Below are 20,410 nucleotides of genomic sequence, written 5' to 3' on the forward strand. Positions count from 1 at the left end.
GTCAGCTCAAAGAGCTAATTCCTGCTTCAGGACAGTGGAAATAAGAGGCTTCAGTGCAGCTGTACTGCTGAATCAATAATGTGCCTGCAGGTGGTATACTAGAGCTTCTTCAGGTGGCTCATTTCAGCATTATGAATATTAATGGCTCACAACTCCCACCCTTCAAAAAAATCACATTCACTAAGTTCTATAAGAAACCTTTTATAAAAAATAGAATTTACACTGATCATTTCCACTACCACAAAACCATCTTGTTTATAAAACTTGCTCAACTTTAATATTAAAAAAATACTTTAACAAAGTCTGATACAGTAATTCAAATGTTTTACTTGCTGAACCCCAGACTGGTTATCCTGAGAATATTTATGTTACAAGTGTAAGCTGTGAGAAGGAGAAAGAAATTAGTGTTGATGAGGTTTCCATCCTTCAGAGAAGAAAGTCATCAGTATGGCATAAAGAAAATATCCAAACAGGATAATGAACGTGCAACCTACTGGCCCGATGCAAAACCAGGATGCAATGAAGTAGAGCATTAGCAAGGAAATGAGAGTCCTGTAGCTAGCCAGAAACCTCAGACTGATTCTTGGTCCCCAGTTATGGCTTGTTCTGTCTTTCAACATAGGAATATACCTCGTTTTCTGTGCAAGGTGGGGGTTGATAAGATGGTAGCGGCAAAGCCTGCCAATAAAATCCTCCCTGGAGCAAAGTACTTCCATGTGATCAGCAAACTGAGGTAAGAAAAGTTTAAGCATTAGTATTATACTGCAACTGATGTTATAAAAAAACCTGTAACTTATTTTATAATTTTTTTGTGACTTATAGAATGAAGATCAGGTAGAGGAGGATTACAGTAGATATAAAATCAAAATATTTTTAAACAATAGAACTGCTTCAGTGCAGGCTTTCATCATATCTATAGCATCTACAGGAAGAACAATTCATCAAGCATAAAGAATACATTTAAAGTGTTCTTGATCAACATTTTCTTTTACTTTTTTTTTTTAAAAAAAAAGCAGGGTAGGAAGAACAGATGCACAGGTAGAGAAGCAGGTCCAGTGCTATTATGAAATACCCACCTAAACCACAATAAAGGACATTGTGCAAGAACAATTTAAGTGTCATATATGTGCAAGTGTAGCAAAGAACATGTAATACGCAACAGAAAGTACAAAAGGAGACTGAATGTTTTACCTACCCTTTGGTTAAGTGCTGAGGATAAACGGAATAGGAGGCGAACAAGAGTAGCATTTTCGTAGGTTCGGATGGGCTGAAGCTCAGTATCTCCTTGATACTGTACCTCAAATCTACGCAAGCCGTTTATGATCTAGAAACAGGAAAACAAATTCCATATCTTGTAGCTCCCACCTGATGCATTTATACTAGCACCTCTTAGTCCCAGAAATAGTACATTTCTCTTGATGTAGAAAGACAACTTGTTTTCTCAGAACAGTCTAGGGCAGCAAATACGGAAACTTTCTTCTCTCACCTGGTATCTGCCAAGGGGTGTAAGAATGAGCCCATCCTCACTTTCAATGCAGTCTGGAAGCTGCTTCTTTCCATTCTCATCCTGAGCTGTCCCACACTTCATCATCATCTGGGTCAGCTGGGCTTCATTCAGCTGCTCAGGAATAACACAGTTCTAAACCATGTGTTTGATCTGCCCCCTTCTATTCCATCTGTTCTCCTTTCACAAACTCCTCAGCAGTGTAAACCACCAGCTCAAATAGCAGTTTGATTAGAAATCAGAAGGAGATGAAAATCACTGGCTTTCCTGTCTGTGTTCAAAGCCCAGAGAGGAGTTTTGTTCTCTATCCCTTAACTGCTAGAGAGCTGTAAAACAAATTCTCCTAGGCCAATTCTGTGTGTGCATCTGGGAGAGAAACCTGCTATTTTAACTAAAGAAACAGCCAACCCGCAGTTCCTCCGTTCATCCATATCTGCAGTTGTATGTTGTATTTTTATAGCTTTTTTAATTTAGAAAATACTGGACTGCTTTTAAAATGTAAGCCATGCATTGCATGTTTGCAAGAATGAGAATAGGCACAAGTTGAGACCCGGGTTTCTTACAAACTATACAGCCCAAAGAGCAGTCACTTAAAACAGCCTGGGCTTGATATTTAGAAATCCAGAGCATCTAGTTCCATCTATATAGAAAGGGGTTTTCAAGTGTTTGGGAGAAGTCAAGCTTAAAAAATTTTTAAGCCCAACTTTGCTAGCAGGGTCACTGGATGACTTTTGCCACACAGCACATCCCACAAAGTAAAGCAGAATGCTATGAGTACATTTGAGGAATCCTGACTCTTGTTCATACTGCCTCATAAGAAGAGTATTATGAAAGGTGTTACATACCTTAAAGATTTGACACAAATATTCCAGTGCCTTCTCTAAATATTCATCTGTTTTTTTGATGCTGTCTTGCCCAATTTCATCAAGGTCATTGCCTGTGTAGGAACCATTCATATCGGATGGTGTAAATCTAAACCATGAAAAGAAGGACTGGCTAGCCAGTGTCTCTGCAGAATGGTCTGATATGGATTTTGCTGTCTGCTGGGCCTGACAAATCAACTGAGCCAGTTTTAACACCTTAACAACAACAAAAAAAAAGAGTAATTAAGTCTAGGATGTAAAGATAAAGGACCATTAAGCATCAATATAGGGATAAAATTCTGCCTTGATACCTGGCAGTCAGAGCAAACCCAGCAAACTCGCTCCCTTAGTAAACACAGACTTCTGCTGGGACAGTTAATTAGTTGCATTTCCAGTAGGGCAGAGGTAGTTCTCTGCTGCTGAAACACTTAAAGAAACTCAAGTGCTTCTTAGCTTTTTCAGCTACTTTTTCTCCTGCTATTTTTACCTGGCTGGCTGCTGTGTAGATATCAACACACAAATCAGAAATGCAGAGTAAACAACATATTCGAAAGGAAATGCTCACAATAGACAGCTCTAAGGGAGCAAGCCCTCACATTCACCTCTTATTTAGGAAAAAGCAAGTAGATTTTTATGGCTGTACTGGATTGAGACCCCTCAGATTCCAAAAGTCACTGTCAGCAAGCTTTTAAACATACAGTAGTGCAGGGGGTGAAGTTTTCCACTCCTTATTTCTAGTAATATGGATGCTCAGGATTGAGAAACGCCTATTAGAATAGAAAGGCTTGTGCCAAGAAACCTCTTGTTTCTTACCAAATTCCTGACTTCTGTGCCAAACATTTGTTTATACTGGAAGTCCTGTCCTTCCAGGCTGTAAACGTGACTCTTCACCTTAAATGAGGCATCTGTAATAGCTGGAGGCCACGATGAGAAGAAGCTCCCACCGAGTGTGGGGGTCATAAAAAGTCTGTGTTGACGATGGGGAATAACAAGTTCTGGCTCCAGGAATAACTGTTCTCCTACAGTTTGAGAAAAGTAGTAAAGATGATTACATAATATTTCTGTATTGGCTGGGGGATTGGCTGCAAAGCATCTTACAGCTGCTGGGCAACTGCTTTTACAGAGGTAGGCTTCTCTCCCCTAGGGCTACCTTAATTATCTGTTTTTAATTTAATCTTGTCCTCACACAGCAAAAATGTTTTGCTGGGATCAGAATGCATTTAAATGCAGACCATACAGACAGCGTTTTTAGCCCATAACTGGTTTTCAAGAAGGGCATTACACTCTCATGACACTTAAGACTTTGATACTTGCCATATCTTGCATCTCCCAAATTTACTGTACCCTAATTATCCGGAAGTGCATACTTGACTGCCTGACTAGCTCTTTTGCTAAGTATGGACATCTTTAGACATTTAAGAAGTTTTACTCCTGAGCTAAATAACCAAGTAAGACATATATAAGAAGTCTAACTTTATTGTAAATACCCAGCATACTTTAAAGAAAAATTGTGGAATGAAATATAAATGATGATTATAAAAGAACTGTAGATATATTAAACCGATACTACAAACAGAAGCAAAGACACCCAAGCCTTTGAATGGCAGGACAGCATGTAAAATGGGAGAGTAAGTCTATTTATCTCAATGTTTCTGAAATAAGATGTAGCCATTGAGAAGAAAGTACAAGACCAGACAGCGTAAAATGTGAAAATATCCATTTACCTTTCAGGATCATTTCAGCTAGATTGGGCTGAGCGAAGACTTTGGCTACTCGGAACACCATGAGAGCATTTTTTGGACTGACCAAATCTGTTCGAAGAGCTCGGTTCAGAAATCCTACAAACAGCTTGGTATACATAAGTAGGTTTTCTTGAATGAAGGCAGCCCTGTCAAAGTGAGTACAGGATTTGTGAGTACAGCTATTTTAAAGAATTATATTTTGTTTTTTTTGCCAAATAATTCATAAAAGGAATGTTTTAGACTATCTCCTGGAAAGATGATCTGTTTGCACTGAGACAAAAGAATGTTCCTCTTGAAATAAACCCCTGTGTCATAAGAAATCATCTCTGATCTTGTACGGGAAGCTAATTCAGGTTGGCGGATGCCTCCTGAAATCCTGCTGTTGTATGAATACAGCATCTGCATAAGCTTGAAGCCTGGTTCAAATTGCTTGGAACTGTTTCTTACCATTTCTCTGACACGCTGCGAGGCAAGGGCTCTGCACTTTGAGGTGGCTTTTCAGGAGCATACCTCCAAGGCTGCAAGTAACTTAACCACATCTCCAGAACCTAAAGCAAAACCACACATAAAAAACGTGAGTATCAATATAGTTTGAAAAAGGAGACAGAAGAGTGGGTTTTTTTGGTTATTATTTTCTTTGAATCAAGTGAATATCATCTTAGTGACAACCAACAGTCTTTAGCAGTGAAGCTCTTTATAGCGATCCAGGTATCTTTGACAAGATTTGAAAGAACTGTGTTCATTAGAAATTGAATTTTCTATAGTACCCAAATGAGACAGAGTTCAAACAGCTACTATAAAAAGGAAACTTAGTTGGTGACTGCATTTAAGGTACATTTAAGGTTTAACAGCTCTAATGCGGTCAAGTAAATAAGATGTTACGTTGGCAGCATTTCATCTGTCCCCTTGTGTCCTTGAGTACCTACTGCGCTGAGGAAATGGAGTGGAGTCTTGATTGCACTGAAGCCAAGGACAACTTTGTCATGGCTTCTGCCAAGACTTCTTGTGAAATTTTGCCCTACACGTGTACTTCAAACACAGCCAACTATCAGTCAAGAAAATCGAGCCCTGTGCCTACATTGCGCTTTTAAACCCTTACTGTAAGGGTCATGATCTGATACATTTCTCTTCTTGCTTGCAGGAGGTAGTATTTACAGTATCTTACTATCATAAATTAATGTTGTATTAGTTGTTTACAACATATTATATTAGATATTAGGAAATTAGGATCTCTAAGAACATATCAATTTTAAAAGTAACACCTAGTTCTTTTCAGTCAGCAGCCATCTTCACGAGAGTCAGAAAAATCGGCCAACGCCAAGTGTAACTCTCATCAAAATCTATACAACTTCCTTCTTGTATCTAACAAGCGCTCTTTTTAAAGAGCGAGAAGTAACTGTTTACATAGCAATAGCTAACTACTAATTCTGAGTACAGACGTAGATACTTACTGCTCTGAAAGAGGCATCCAGAGGCCAGTGGCCAAAACAGTGTTGCAGAAAGATATAAAGTTTCTGCTGGACAAACCGAGGAATCACAACCCTGCAAACGGATTCAAACACAGTCACGTGCATAAATCACTAGCGAATCTTAAAAAAAAATTCCACAAATGCAAAAAGACTGACCCAAACTTGCTCCTTCTCAGCTGAAGCTACTTCTGGCCATTGAATCACAACTCAAATGCATCTGTAAAATTGTCCATTAACCTTGGCCAGAATCCTCTTGTACTGTTTTCTTTTCTTTGACTTGTACCAACGTACAAACCAGCATAATAGCAAGACATCCCTCTCCTGAAGTTGATTCCCCATCTAATGGTCATGAGGAACATAATTCAGTAGCTCTTACACGCTTTCAATAACATACATCTGTATTTAGCTGTCAAAGCAACCTGACTTCAACCACTCACTGAAAGCAGAGTTTTTCCATGGAGAACACTTGTATGTTCTAGAGACAGGTCGCTCATGTACCTACCTTTTAAACTCTTCTAGTGGGCTGGCTGTATGGGAGTGAGCTGAAGGGGAGAGAGGCTCTGGTTTCAGGCTGTTGCTAAAAGCATGCAGGTGCTTCACAAGCAGTCTTACCACTAGCACGTGCTCTTCAGTGGGTTTGAATGACTCCTACATTCAAAGCAAAAGACAAAGATAATGAGTATTATATGCTAACCCACCAGGAGATAACTCAGAAAAACGATATTCTCTCATCAGAACTTCAAACACAAGAAGTGCCCCTGTTCCTTTTAAGCTCTTCACTGTATATTTGGTGCCACCTGATTTTAAGCAGACTTGCTCCCCAAGACAAGTTGTATCACTCTTCTGCCATTATCAGTTCACTAAGAAACACTGGTGCATTTTTGACGATATGGTTGTGAGAAAAGGGGTTTACATTTTTACCATTGCGTTGAATTTTAAGCTAGCATTTGCTATGGGTGAGCATAGCAGAACAGAATAATATGTGTAGATTTTTAACTTACCCTTTTCTGGGAAAAAAACATTATCCTTTCATTACTGTTGTAATTTGAGTGCTGTAGATAGCACAACAGATCTTTTGTTGTGCTCTTGGCTGGCTCTTTACTGAGCTTTCCTTTCTATGCTGACGCTCTTCTGTCTTTTAAGAAAAAAGAATCCTAGAAAAAGTTATAGTAAGAAGTGATGGTGAACCACTGTGATGTTGCTAACAGATGAGCTTGTGTATGGTGGAGCAGGGAGATGCATGAGGTTTTAAAAAAAAAGAAAAAAAAAGAAAAAATCTTTTGTTGTTGCTGTAATCTGCTTTAGGAGTACTGAAGTAATCTCAGTCTACTACGGAAAGCAGATTTGAAGATTTCATTTATATTCTAAGTTTTACAGTGCTCATGTGTCTAGAAAGTCAAGAAGAATGTATATGAAACTAAAGAGACAGTAGCAAGTATAATGGAAGATGCTGAAAGACTGCATTGGACAGAAACTGTGAGATGTTTCCAGGATGCCATAATGAAGCCATGCTGAGGTAAGGTTTTGAATATGACTCAGGAGAACTCGCAGGCATTTTGGTATAGAAAACTTCTGCTTCTTAAATCTATTCAACAGTGTTTCCAGTGCTATAGCTATATATTAACTACTATCCCTTGTCGGCAATGCCTGAGTTAAAATAGATGTGTTTTTACATTCCTAATCAGGTCAGAAATTTTTCTTAAAATTTTACTTCTACGCTGTAGACCGGAGAAGATTCAAGGCTTGATGATAGATCTCTTAATTTGGAAATGCAGCCAGATCCAAGACTCCTCTAAGGGAGAAGATACCCTGTTATCAGTTCTATTGAAGTTGCTTGCATTCTTGATATGTCCTGGTAAGTCAGCATGTTTATCTGGAAAGCTGAGATGGGTGTATATAAGATGGTAGGGCTTTGAGAATTCATTTAGTCCTAGGATTTTAGATCAAGTTCTTCAAAAGCAGTTAGAGAGGTTGAGTACCCTGCTACAGGCCTTGAATGAGTGTCATTTTCAAAGTTCCAGGCTTGTGGAAATTGGTGACTCTTCAAGGTGCCTTTGGAACTTACAAAACCACTGGTAGCACTATTTCAGTACATCATTTCATGTCACACTAATACTTTTTCAGTTAACAGTTCTTATAATTTCTTCTTAGCCTGGATTACCAGCATGATGAATACAGTTTTAAGTTTAAAAGGTATTTTCCTCCCAGCTGTATTTGTTGTCAAACCTTAGCTTACAGGATGCATGTACGCCATTCTTCTTTTTTTAACATAGCAAATAGATAAACCTAATAGGTAAAAAAGATTTTAAAGAAAGTAGTAGCTACTGTTTTCCCTTGCCAGAAGCACCTTGAGCTTTCACAGTACTTTATACAAAAGTAAAGTATTAAACAGCAGGAAAATTCCACCTTGTGCTAAATAAGAGCTTTATAGAGCACATGCTCAGCCACCCCCTTTCCCAAAACAAAGACCCAATGAATAAAGGGCTGAAGTAGGGAAAGAGGACCCAGCAATCTGTTCCAACAGGAATGTTTTTGCATGCACATTTCCTAAACAATCTGCAAGTGTACCACTTGTGTCCTTTCGCAAAGCTAGGCGGTCAAGTTCAGGCTGTCAGTACAAATTTAGCACTATCCAATGACACTGGACTGGCTGGAGGAAACTAGATGTTACCTACCTTCCTTTTAGGTGACAGTCATGCAAGTTCTGATCTTCTCTTCTGTGCAAGGTTTGTTTAAATGAGTAGCGTGTAAGAGGGCAGAAATCTGCCATCAGCGAAGCCAGTTTTGGTGTCAAAAAACATTAGCATAGCTGATGCACAAACCTCTTTTATGATGCATTAAAGAGGTGCATCTCTGAAAATGGAGCTCCCAGTTAGTCCTCCTAATACGCCAAGCTTTTAATTGTTTTCTCTGTAGGCTTCACTAGTATCTCTCTCAGTAGCTGCTCTCACTAAAAATTTAGTAAATCTCAGCGCAGTGTTCTCAGTCAAATTGTAAAACCACACCTTAGCTGTACAGCAGCTTTTTCTGCTAGCGCCAATTAATACACTTTGCAGATTATATGATGGAACAAGATTTTTAAAAAGGAAACAAAATGAAAAGATGGTAATACTTGGTATGCGTGGAGGGCCTGGTAGCTGGATTGGGCAGGACTACCGTGGTGTTTACTGGAGATACTGAGTCGGTAGTGGAGAACCTCCAGCTGAGACAACAGAAACAAAAAAGGAAGGGGGGGAGGGGAAAAAGGAGAGAAGAGAGCAAGAGAAAAAAAATAAAAGTGAGAATGAGCCCAAGGAAGAAGGGTGGGGGAAAAAATGAACATCACAAATACAGTCAGGGACAACATATCACAGTAACAACTGCAGCCACAGTATCCTGTTCTGATGTTCAGTAGCTGGACTCCACAGTATTTCATACTCTTTTATCATCTTGGAAATATAGCTGACATGATATTGGGATGGGATCCCAATGAACCTGGGAGCAGAAGTCCAAAAAAGTGTAGCTGTAAGTGGGTGGGCTACTTTCTTTGCTACACCCGGAGCAAGTAGTGGTAGAGCACAGGGGATATGAAGCCATATCCCCTTTTGCCAAATAAACTGGTCCAAATTCTCCATTTCAGAAGCTAACTGAACTGCTGCGAAAAGGGCTTATATACACAATTTGGGTGGGGTTTCTTGGTTTGTTTGTTTTTAAAGTAATGGAGTAAAAGCATTCATTATTCTGAAAGCTTTTTCAATACTTGTTTGAAAGCTTTGTCATACTCTTCCTGTAGTGCTGGAGAAGCAGGGTTTGTATGCTGGGAAGACACTCAAATACTTTTCTTCCCAAGGAGTAGGAGAGGAAAAGGTTGGCTTTTTATAATCATCATGAACCTCTCCAGTAATTTTCCAGTTCGGCAAAATCCTCAGTCTTCTCTTTCTATTTAAAGGCCATTGGGGAGGGCGGCAGGTCTTGTGAAGAGCCTCAAAAGAGGAAATTGCTTCTGCTATTAGGGAAGCATCACATGTATAAAAAGGCAAAGACAGACCTAACATACAGTGGTATATGCTGATACAAAAGGTATCTAGCCTTAATGCTGAAAAGCTGGAATCCACAGCCAGATTTCTTCTTGAAGAAGTAACATAAAGAGTATTTCTATGACTACGTGGTGAACAGGATACTGTAGTGACAGTGACACACATGTATGAAATTAATGAAAAAAACAAAAGAATGTACGCTACACAGAGACCCCAATGAGTACTATCAGGCATCTAAACCAGCTCTCCAGATCACACCTCTTCTGTCTTTGAACAGCCTCTACCTAATCTCCTCTAGTGTCAGTTTGGTGTCTTTTGGTTCTATGCTCTTAGAAGAGCGGTAGCATTGCCACTGCAAGCTCCCCAACAGCACAAGCACATCTTCTGCTTCGCAATAACTCCCCTGCCACAGGAATCGGCAAGAGCCAGAAGTCTCATGGCGTTCCACATGCAGTGCTGGGGTCTGTGTCACCTGGCATTGGAAGGGCAGCAAGCGTTATATAAAATTGTATCAAACTTCTTTTTAAGGGTTCATTGTGATCACAGCAGAAGAGAATAGGAAAAGAGATGTTGCACACTTGGGCTCTGGAGCATCCAAGAAAGGGACAGTGAAAGGAGAGCATAACAGAATGGGGAAATAGGAATTAATGGGGAGAACAGTCAAATCCAGCATAGTAAATAGTGTCAACCTCAGGTTCACACCAGATCCAGGATGAATTCAAAGCAGTAAAATAGAAAGGAGAGTATATCTTTTCAAAATAAATTCTTTGCTATTCATTCCCTTTCCTCCCTTCTGCTTCTGAAGAGAAGTCTGTGATGAGATTAATTAGTTTTAAGATCTATCATTTCTCAAGACACTTCACAGAAAGAAGTTAGATGTCTAGGATCTGGCTTGGCCCATCAAGGCAAGTAAGTGGCTGCACGACAAAGAAAGAGCAAGTTCTGTGGAACCTCGTCCCACCCTCCAATGCAGGTATGTGGCTCTTTTCACTCACTAATGGTCAAAGAGGTCCAGCTTTTGGGATCACTGGTCACTAATTACTCCTCCTTCCAAATGCATAGAAGGCTAAATGGAATCAGGTGAATCTGCATACTTATTAACCATTTTAAGAATAAGGTTTATGGTGATCTTGGATTTCCAGTCAAGCACTCTTACATTAAAATGAAACAGATTTATATTTCTACATATTCTACTTCCTTATTTGAGTAACTAAGCAGCAGACTGTTCTCCTTCAGCCCATCCTGCAACCAGTCTACTAAGCTTAGTTTAAGCACCATTGGCTTATGAAACAGTCCTGTCCCCAACTCAATTGGAACATTTCCTCAGTCCTCCTCCATAGAGATCCTTTGTCCCTTTCTGGATGTCATGGGGAGTTCTAGTTCCCTACTCACGCTTTCTAGCCCCAGAGAGTGAAGATATTTTTCTGCATGCCCATTATTATTTCTCATCAGGGATTAACATAAAATATCATCAGGTGGCTTTGGCCTCAGCCTGCTTCTCACATCTTGGAGAGGATCCTGAAGTTGATGATTTTAAAGACCTTTAATCTCTACTTAGGGAATTCCACTCTGACATTCACAGTCATTGTCTAAACTGCTGCTCCCCTATTGCTAGAAGTGAGCATCTGAGATATAGAGGGTGAACAGAGGAGAGAAGTTTAAAGCAATTAATTATTTCTGGCGTAGGCACAGCGCTTCATGCACAGAGACTGGACAGACAGACAGAACAAAGTTACTTCAAGCAAAGCCTTTCCATCACTGGTGCACAGCCATGCTACTGGGAGTCCCAAGTGGAGACTTTGCAACATTAGTGAGAGTTTGCAGTTTGACCTCAACTTTAAGATTAAAAGACAAAACCCACCACATTTCAGCTCTCCAGTGTTCTTCCTCAACAAAACATATGTATATTTGTTATTTTATAGCCTGATGAAGTGAAGGATCAGAATTTCTTGGTCAATCAACTCTCATATCACTCTTCTGACCAGGAATAAATCCTGGGTAGCTTTTATATTTCTCTCCCTTTCTATAAAAGTCGCACTGTGACCCAGAGGGAATTCTGAGGACTAAAACTTTCTCCTTCGAATTCCCTTTATATTTACAGTGCCTTTGATCTTAGCCTCCCAAAATCTTACTAGTTTTTACATGCAAGTATGTCACTGAACAGGCCACCAAACTGCTTAAAACAACGTATTGTATGAGCAAGAACTTGTAAGATATTCCAGACTTATGTAGCTACAGAACTGCTTCTGACACCATTACGGTAAAAAGCAGTATACTTTTAATAATGAGTATTTTGGAATATGAAACAACAAAAATGGTTCATTTGCTAAAAACTGAAGGACAGTTTAGTAATACTTCCTATTTGAATTTGAATTTATGCTATAAAATGGTTACACATCTTAAAAAATTACTTACTTGTACTCGAGTAACAGTTGCTATCACTGCTAGAAATCAATTTAAGATATTTTTAGCAGCCATATTGTCCTTGTGGGATTTAAGACTATGTTTTACAGTAGGATCTTCCTAGTTATTAGTGCTTTGATTGTTAACATTCTGATTGTTGTGATCATCCCACAAACTCATCTTAAAAACAAAACAAAACAAAAACACCACAACTCTTGCAATGAAAGCAAGTCTGAATGACACAAACACTTATTCACAACACATTTCATAACTGGGCATTAGCAGTTTTGGCATACTCATGTAGATACTCTGATAACTTATTTCTTTCTTTTGGACTAATCTACTAAAAAATTCTCCATAAAATTGGAATTTACCCCAACATAAGAAGTCAACAATCAGCTGACATTCATGAATGAAACACAAGCTATTACCTTGACGTGAGGGGACTGCATTTTCTGATACATTTCCAGTGAATAATGGTGAAGCCACATTTCAACAAAGATCTGCAAAACAAATATTTTTCTCAGCTAGGAAAAAAAAAAATGATCCAGGACTTGTTAGTCACAAATCAGATAAAAGGAAGCCCATGATATTTCATTTAAAAACTGAGTTGTACTTGCAAAGAGGCACCTATTCAGAGATGTTTCAGGGCATCATCAGATCAATGCAAGTGACTGAGTCGGCAAACTGTTAGCACTTGCTTAAGATTAATAATTCACTTCAGCAACATGGTAGGAACTTGTTTCAGAAGAACAGTTAAGTCCAGATACTCCTTTCCTGTCCCCCAGTGCTGAACAGAAGCAGCTTCTCTGCAGTCAACCCTTGCTTACAGCACAGAATTCATGTAAGGTAAGAAAAGAATCAAGCTTTAGACAGAAATGCATCTTTGACAAAACTTCAGAAACACTGAGGTCAGTTGTCAGATATTCAGTCTAATAAAAAAAACATTGTGTCTCTCTATGTTAAAACTTAACAATTTCACTACAATTTAACAGTTTCACAATATTTCTTTTAGTATAACAAAAAACAGCTGCACTGCTCAGTTCCAAAAACAACCTAGAGCAAAACAGATAACTATTTGCCTCTGATTTAAAAGGAAGAGATTCCTCAGTTAGTAGCAAGAAATGTTTGGGTTTTTTTTCCTGCCCTAAATCCAACTCACCTGGAGCAGTGTTTCTGATCTCCAGATCTCCTGGGAAGCTGGGTCAGCATTCACAGAAGGCTGATGGGCAATGTGCCGCTTCAGCAAACTAGTGTGGTGCATGCCATAGGAAGTGAAAGGCACTGCTGGAGACCTTTAGGGAGAAATGAGTGGAAATACTGAAGTCATTAAGCCTCAGCACAGGGAAAGATATCATGACTTAATAAACGGGGAAAAAAAAAATCTTTAAAAAGTAAAGCTGCATAGTTGTTTACGCATTTTAAACTTTTGCACAATGTTGTCATTAGTAGTCACTTTAAATATAAAACAAATACTTCATCATTATTTGTACTTTGAATCAGCTTATGCAGACCAGATGTTACATTCAGGAATGCACCATTTTTTTTTTACCCTCTCCTATTCAGGTGTATGAATTTTCTTTTCCGTTAATGTTCATTAATCGCCTGATCTGTATTTTCCTACATATACCCTTAAGATTCAAGAGACCATGGAAAGTGGTATTTGAAATGCATCATATAAATATTATTGGTATATATTTTTACATTAGTATAAAAATTGCTAATATTGATAACTATTATATGGAGTAGAAAAAGCAATCTTTAAACATGTGTATTTTCACATACCTAGTCATTACAAAGAACAGAAAGACTGGGTGTTTCTTGGAGAATTTTCACTTCAATTTTATGGATTTATTTATATGACAAAACCACAAAGACATCTGGAGCTTCAGTATGTGGTCAAAAATCTTTCACCCTCTTCCTTCCAGTTGTAGCTAAATATATTGATCTATCACCATACAAAAAGTTGCCTGAAATGGGGTGATCTCATTATGTGATTTTATTACTAATATATGTCCTAGCTTTTCACATGAGGCAATTCTGAACTAAGAAACCTACGAGCACTGTCAGTTTACAGCAAATGCACTGACATGGTCCTGACTACAGCTCTCAAAGAAGTGCAAAAGAGGTTAGGAGAGCATAAAGCAACTAAGGCCATCAGCTTCAGAGCCGAAACAAAAACTGCCTAGTTGTCTGGCTTTGTAGCAACATTGATGAACACACAAGTTTCCTCTTAACAGTGGCAGTGGATGCAGCAAGTGCCATCTTTACCACATTTATTTCCAACAGTAAAAACTACTTTGGAGTAGTCAGATTTGCTGTACTCCAGTTGCAGGGCCCAAAATACAACTGAAGTTGCTGAATTGATGAATTTTTGTTGCTTATGTGTACTTTTTCTGCTCCAATGATAGTTACCTTTCAGACTTTCAAATGAAACCTTTATGGTAAAATTGAGTATAAATCTTCCTTTTGTAAATATATAATAAGTACACATAGATCATAAAGAGTAGATTTGCTTTCTTTTTGTTAGAAATTCAGTTCCAGCAAGCCGTATTTTGTAAGCAGTGCTCCCCCAATCTGCCGCTGGTACTGTAGTCATTACCTGGGAGTAGGGGAAGGGATGGCTCCCCCAGGATTGGAAGAAGGTGGAGGAAGGACGCTTCCTTCTGTAGGTAGGAAACACTTCAGGTAAGTGTCCACCAAGATGAAATAAGCACTGTTGGAAGGGCTGACATGATGTGTGATGGGCGAGTTCTGAAAGAGATACACACAGGATATACTCAGGGTTATATACCTCTTACTTTAAGCCACTGCTAGGGATTGTCTGCTACATGGCATTGCAGAAGTTATAAGATGAAATTCCATACTGAATTTTTCAGGCTTGAAGATTTATGAGTTATTGCCAAGATTTAATGGAAGTACTGTTCATATTGTGAAGGGCTGTACATTTGGCAACATGTAATGGTGTTTTGCTCACTCATCGTCAAACTACAGAATGCCCTGCCAAGGGTAAGAAATTTTAATTACAATTGTTTGAAGGCATTGTGTTAACATTAACAGAATCTGGCCCTGTTTAGTATGAATAAGCAGAAGTCCAAGGGTTATAATGGGTGATTCTACATCAGAGACAGTTGGGAGCAAAGATACAGTAACTAACTGTAGCAGCAAACCACAAGAGAAATGTTGCTGTAGTAGTGAATGTAAGCAAGTATGAGAAGAACGCAGTGTCATGTGGTACAAGCAGCAGAAGGAAGAGAAACCAAATAACCAGACACCATAGTACACAGCTGTGACTATGACTGTATAAATGGTGTTACTGGAGGGAGGGGAAAGGAACCCATTTGGAGTCCATTGCCTGCTCCATGTTGGCATATTGTTGGACAGACTGCTTACTGGTGTGTTTAAGTTAAGCATGTTGTCCATCATGAAGTGTTATATTGTCTCCTTAGGGAACTGAAGCAAAGCAGTAACAGTTTTCTGAAGGTACAGATATAACAACTCTTAATTCAGTTTAGCTGGATGGCACCTCAGAAGACTTAGGAAGAAAGGCTAGCAGTATTTTAAGGGAAAAATTGTGAAAGGTACTTACCTTCTGTGTAATCAAACTAATTGCAAAGTAAAACATGTAATATTCAAATGGATCTGGAAGAAGAGAGTCAAGGATCAGATATAAAACCAGGTACAGCTGTTAGGTATCAGAGGATGCTGACTGGACACTAAATTGTTGTTTTGTCAATGCTAAAATAACTTGCTATAACTTAACAGCAAATCCAGCTTTGGCTTTCTCGCTTTTCAGCAGAGAACCATATTTTGGTAAAATTTAGGTTTTATGTACGTGGCCGAGGGCATCTGCATTACTCTTGGCACATTAAATTACCTCAAACTGAAACCAATACAGCTGCAGCTTGACCGCTTCCAAAAGTACGCCAGCTGCAGGGTTAACATGCCTTTTGGCTTCTTCTATCATATTACATAAACAAAGAGTAGTTACAAAACCTAAAGTGTGACATACAGACCCTACTGAAGTCAGTGGGAGTTTTGCTGTTGACTTCAATAAGGCCAGAAGTTCTCCCACAATGGTTTATAGAAAGAAGACAAACTAGTTTTTCACTGGAATCTAAATATTCCTACCAGTGATTAGTCCAAACTCTATAGCACCACAGTGATCCACTACAGACACGTAATAAATATACAACAGAAATGCTTCTTGATCTCTCAATTTTAGGTATTTAAAAGGCATTAAATTCCAACTGTTAAAAGGATACTAAGAGCCAAATTCAAACCTAAACCACCAGATGAAGGAAACTGAACTTTGTTGTGGTATAATGAGCATTCTGGTAGGACTTGCTCTTGTATTGAAGCCTTCACGGGACCCTGAAAGAAAGAGTAATGAAATATCAAGCAGGCTATTCAGAATACTTGCAGAGTTTTTTTTCAGATAGCAAATTTCTGCTGCATTCCAACATTCTGGGATCATATCAACATTCAGATCAGTGGAAGTTTACTGCATTGCAGTAGTTACTTGTGCAAATGAGTATTCTTTTGATAACTGCTGACTTTCTCACTGAAAATGAGTACTTCAATATAAGATTAAAAGAAGTCTTCACCAAGACTTTTTCACTGCAGTGGAATCGTGTCCACCTGAGAACTTTGTTCAGATAACTGAGCTGTGGAATGGTGACTGCCTTAAATGACGTTTCCTTGGCTTAGATGGTAAAACTATCTGGATCCGTTTCTAGACAGCAGGCATCTGGTAGCAACAGAAGAGACACAGTGAAACAACTCTGCAAATAAACATTTTTGTATGGCCATGAAATGTGATAGCTCACGTTAGGATAGCAGTTAGTCTTGAGACACATCGGCACAAAGCACTGCCAGGGAAGGCACTGCTCCGTGATGAGCTTGGAAAACTATTTTTAATCCTGCAACTATTAGTAACCAAGATAAAGCACACTATCTTGTCTGGGGACAGAATAAGAATTACAATGCAAGTTTCCTGACTGAACAGTACAAATATCCAGCCAGCAATTTCACATGCAAACAGCCACCATCTCTTACAAAATTTATGACAGGGAATTCTCCTCCTCTAGCAGCATTTTAAGGAAAGGAGCATGCTATAAACTTAAAGCAGACAGAATATCTAACATGATCTATGTTGAACCTTGTGCATGAAGTGTGTATAACATTCCAATAGGTGCAACAACAACTTCATTTTCTCTTTATATATTTTTTTCCAGTTACTCACTGGAAGATAGGAGACTGGGAAATCATATCTGTACTCTTCTGCTTGGAGTTTGTAAACCAGCTTCATCATTGGGCCACTGCAAACAAGCATCAGAAAAAAATTCATGGTAAGCACACTCCATTTTCTCACTTTTGTGAATGTATATTTGCACTAAGGGAAAAATGTCAAACACTATTTATTCACGATATGTTTTCTATGTGTGCTGAAATTAATGAGTTTACCTGGGATCTAGGAAATCCAAAGCCACAGAATATTCGGTAGGGTTTGTTCTTCCTTGCAAACAACGAAGATTCCAGCCTATGATGATACCATCCAGGCTACCAAAAATGCTCTCCACCAACCAGGGGAAGATGCCATGCAGTTCCTTTAGGGAAGACAGAAACAAAAAAGCCAATTTTTTGTTAATGTATACAATTCTTGAACAACCTCTACCACAGGCACTAGAAGGCACAAAGATACTATCTGCCACCTATTAACTACACAGGATTAGTTATTGCTGTTTCCAGATTATCACGGCGCACAGCTTCCATTAGAAGCAACTTATTAAATTACGGCAGTTATAGGAAATCTATCCTGATTTCTAATCCCACTAAGGTTGCTATGGAGGTATGATATGGATTGGCATTGCATTCAGCTTTGTGCCTCTGCTGAGACAGCAATTTTCCTTGTAGGTTGAAGCTGAAAAGTATGAATTGAAATGCAGCCAACTGAAACAATTTTTTAAAAAATAGTGGGAATTTTTTTTAACTTTTGGGAAATACTGAGTTCATACTGTCACACCTAAGGTCCTCAGAACTCTTGATAAATGAAGTAGGAACAAAAATTATTGGTATTAGAAAAACCACGATTCCACTGAGATGTGTGGCACAGTAAGGCTCTGAGAAGGCAGCAGCTCTTTACCTTGGCAGGAAACTCCTCAATGACCGTCTCCAGCTCGTGGCATCTCTGGACAAATGGTTTGTTCACACAGTCTGCCTTCAGCGTGGCCTGCGATGGGTAACGACAGCAATCAGATCACGCTGCCCGAAGGACGTTTATCGAGGCTGTGGCACAGACCCGCGGAGCTGTGCCGCCTTCCCAGCCCCGCATCCCTGCGGATCCCCCCGGAGTCACCGACTGCCGCGCACAGCGCCAGGCCTGCTCGGAGCCCCCGGATCCGCAGCCTCAGCGGCCGGGGAGGCGCCCCGCTGCCGCCGCCCCGCTGCCCCCGCCCCGCGGGCCGTTCGCGGGCAGCCCCGACGTGAGCCGGGCGGCGGCAGAGCCCCCGGCGGCGGCCCGGCCCGGCCCCGCGGCGCGGCGCCACTCACCAGCAGGAAGCTGGGCTGCTGCAGGTGCGGGGCGGCCATGCCGCCGCTGCCGGCACCCGCCGAGGGGGCGGGAAGAGCCCTCAGCGCGCCCCGGGGCGGCAGCGGGAGCGGGACGGGGAGGCGCCGCCGCCCCCCACCTCGCAACGGCCGCCTGGCGCCGGCGCGGCCGTTTCGCGTCAGCGCTGCTGGCGGCGCGCGCAGGTGACGTCGCTGCGCGGGCGCCGCCGTTGGCGTGGCGGAGGGGCGGGCGGGCGCGGCTACTCCGAGCGCGGGGCGAGGTAGCCGTGGAAGCGGTTAGGGGACGGAAATGGGAATATTGCGAGGGAAAAGGGAGCGGTTTTAAAACGACAGTGCATTAGGTGGCCGAAAAGCTGCCCCAGAGCAGGAGACCCCTGGGCCCGACCCCCGTTAGGAAGGAGGGAGCCGCAGGAAGCCCCGGCCATACGGTTGCAGTTCAGGGAGCTGCTGAGGGAAGCTGGGGTGGTCAGGAGAAATGCGCGGGGCGGGCGGTACGAGCCGTGCGTCAGAGGAGATGTCTGCGGTGGTCGTGGCGCGCTCGCGGCTCGGAGTGGCGGAACTGCCAGCAGCGCGAGGGACGTTCAGTGCGTGTTCGCAGTCTGTGCTCGGGAGGAGGCGAAACGGTGTGGTTCACTACAGCCCCCTAATCTGTGTGCGAGAAAAACGCAGGAAAACTATCCGCTGCTCATTTTTAATAAATCTGGGAATTTCAGGGAAATTCCAGAAAACCAGAAGAATGCTCCCGTTGTGCCAGTAATCAGAGAGGTAATTCCAGTCAAAGGACTGAAAAAGAATAATTGTATAAAATACCAAAGACAGCAATAAAATTAACATCAGTAAACATGATTTGCAGAAAATAACCCCATTCAGGCAGGTTTGGGGTTTTTTTGTGGTACGATATATAGGCTTTGTCAATGTGATTAAAATACAGATTTTCGTGATGCTTTTGCCTGTTTTATGCTAAATGCAGAAACAGCTGAATGAAATTACCTGTTTTATGATATGTAGGAGGTCAAACCAAGATATTATGGCCTTATACTCCATTGTCTTAAGCATTGAAACAAAACATAAAATTTCTGTTAAAAATAAGAATAGAGGAATTCCTTTTCAAACATCAGCTCTTATTCTGCCAGGTAACTTTATTCATTGAGTTTGATAAGATTATTTGCAAGTGTAAGATGATTCAGTATTTGCATAAATGTTTACAGGGTGAGAACTCAAAATGATACATTATTTCCTGATGTCGACACCTGCTTCCATTCCAGTCTGCTTTTCCAAAACTGGATCTTGGAGGTGATGTTGGAGGTCAGTGAAAAGGAAGGCAACAGCTCCAGTGGCAGTAGGGCAATCCAGCTCCTTGACTGTAGAGAAGACCAACTGGCAGCTTGTCAGACAGCCCTGAATGGAATTCTGCCAGGGAATTTATTTGCATATTCCTTTCCTTTTTTAAATCACATATCATTTTTTAACAAACTTCCCATATTTTGAATGTATCAAGCAGGTAATAGATGATGGAGGCTACTTTGACACCTGCAAGTGCATGTTTAAATAGAACTGTTTGAGCTATGTTTGCTGTGATACATATACCTATTTGAAATGCATGGCCTGGATGGGATGCTGGCCATGTTACAAAAGTGCATTTGCGAAAGGAGACTGTCCCTGGCTGTGAATAAACACTTTACTGAAGGATCCCTCCTCCAGGTGGGGATAAAGAGCTATTTTAGCTCCTGAAAAATCTGTTATGCCTTGGTGATGGCAAAGCTCCTGCATTGCGTTTATTTAGTTCTAAAAGTTATGGGTAAGATTGCCAGAAATTATGGAAATAGTAAGCCACTATTACTCT

The 20,410-nt window shown here is 40.5% G+C and overlaps 2 protein-coding genes across 4 annotated transcripts in view; one reads left to right on the forward strand and one right to left on the reverse strand.

Moving 5' to 3' along the window:
• Nucleotides 1-185: 185 nt before the first annotated feature.
• SMPD4 (sphingomyelin phosphodiesterase 4) lies at nucleotides 186-18,688 on the reverse strand. 2 transcript variants are annotated; one of them, XM_064522206.1, is made up of 19 exons: nucleotides 18,550-18,688; nucleotides 18,143-18,229; nucleotides 17,464-17,606; nucleotides 17,243-17,318; nucleotides 16,263-16,371; nucleotides 15,587-15,639; nucleotides 14,600-14,751; nucleotides 13,160-13,292; nucleotides 12,429-12,500; nucleotides 8,691-8,780; nucleotides 6,081-6,226; nucleotides 5,561-5,651; nucleotides 4,557-4,657; nucleotides 4,092-4,255; nucleotides 3,181-3,386; nucleotides 2,350-2,583; nucleotides 1,487-1,618; nucleotides 1,196-1,324; nucleotides 186-728 (listed from the first exon to the last, which is right to left on the reverse strand). In XM_064522206.1, the coding sequence occupies exons 1-19, from the start codon at nucleotides 18,586-18,588 to the stop codon at nucleotides 402-404; spliced, it is 2,484 nt and encodes an 827-aa protein (XP_064378276.1). In that variant the 5' UTR covers nucleotides 18,589-18,688; the 3' UTR covers nucleotides 186-401. The 2 variants fall into 2 exon arrangements, with proteins under 2 accessions (XP_064378276.1, XP_064378275.1); XM_064522205.1 differs by lacking the exon at nucleotides 8,691-8,780.
• GGT5 (gamma-glutamyltransferase 5) overlaps nucleotides 18,651-20,410 on the forward strand; it is a 49,589-nt gene continuing 47,829 nt past the window's right edge. The window contains exon 1 of one of the 2 annotated variants that reach the window (XM_064522212.1): nucleotides 18,651-18,750. The gene's annotated coding sequence lies outside the window, so the exon portion shown is untranslated. Of the gene's footprint in view, nucleotides 19,333-20,410 lie in introns of both variants that reach the window. The other variant, XM_064522211.1, reaches the window with a different exon arrangement.

The sequence above is a fragment of the Dromaius novaehollandiae genome, chromosome 17, assembly GCF_036370855.1.
Source record: "Dromaius novaehollandiae isolate bDroNov1 chromosome 17, bDroNov1.hap1, whole genome shotgun sequence".
NCBI classification, from domain to species: domain Eukaryota; kingdom Metazoa; phylum Chordata; class Aves; order Casuariiformes; family Dromaiidae; genus Dromaius; species Dromaius novaehollandiae.

Excerpts from the sequence above, each read along its gene's own strand:
- SMPD4 (XM_064522206.1), bottom strand. The coding sequence starts at position 18,588 with ATGGCCGCCCCGCACCTGCAGCAGCCCAGCTTCCTGCTG. Across the intron at positions 4,256-4,556 it reads CGCAGCGTGTCAGAGAAATG|GGCTGCCTTCATTCAAGAAA; the intron begins GTAAGAAACAGT and ends TCACTTTGACAG. Across the intron at positions 729-1,195 it reads CCTCAGCACTTAACCAAAGG|TTTGCTGATCACATGGAAGT; the intron begins GTAGGTAAAACA and ends TTCTTACCTCAG.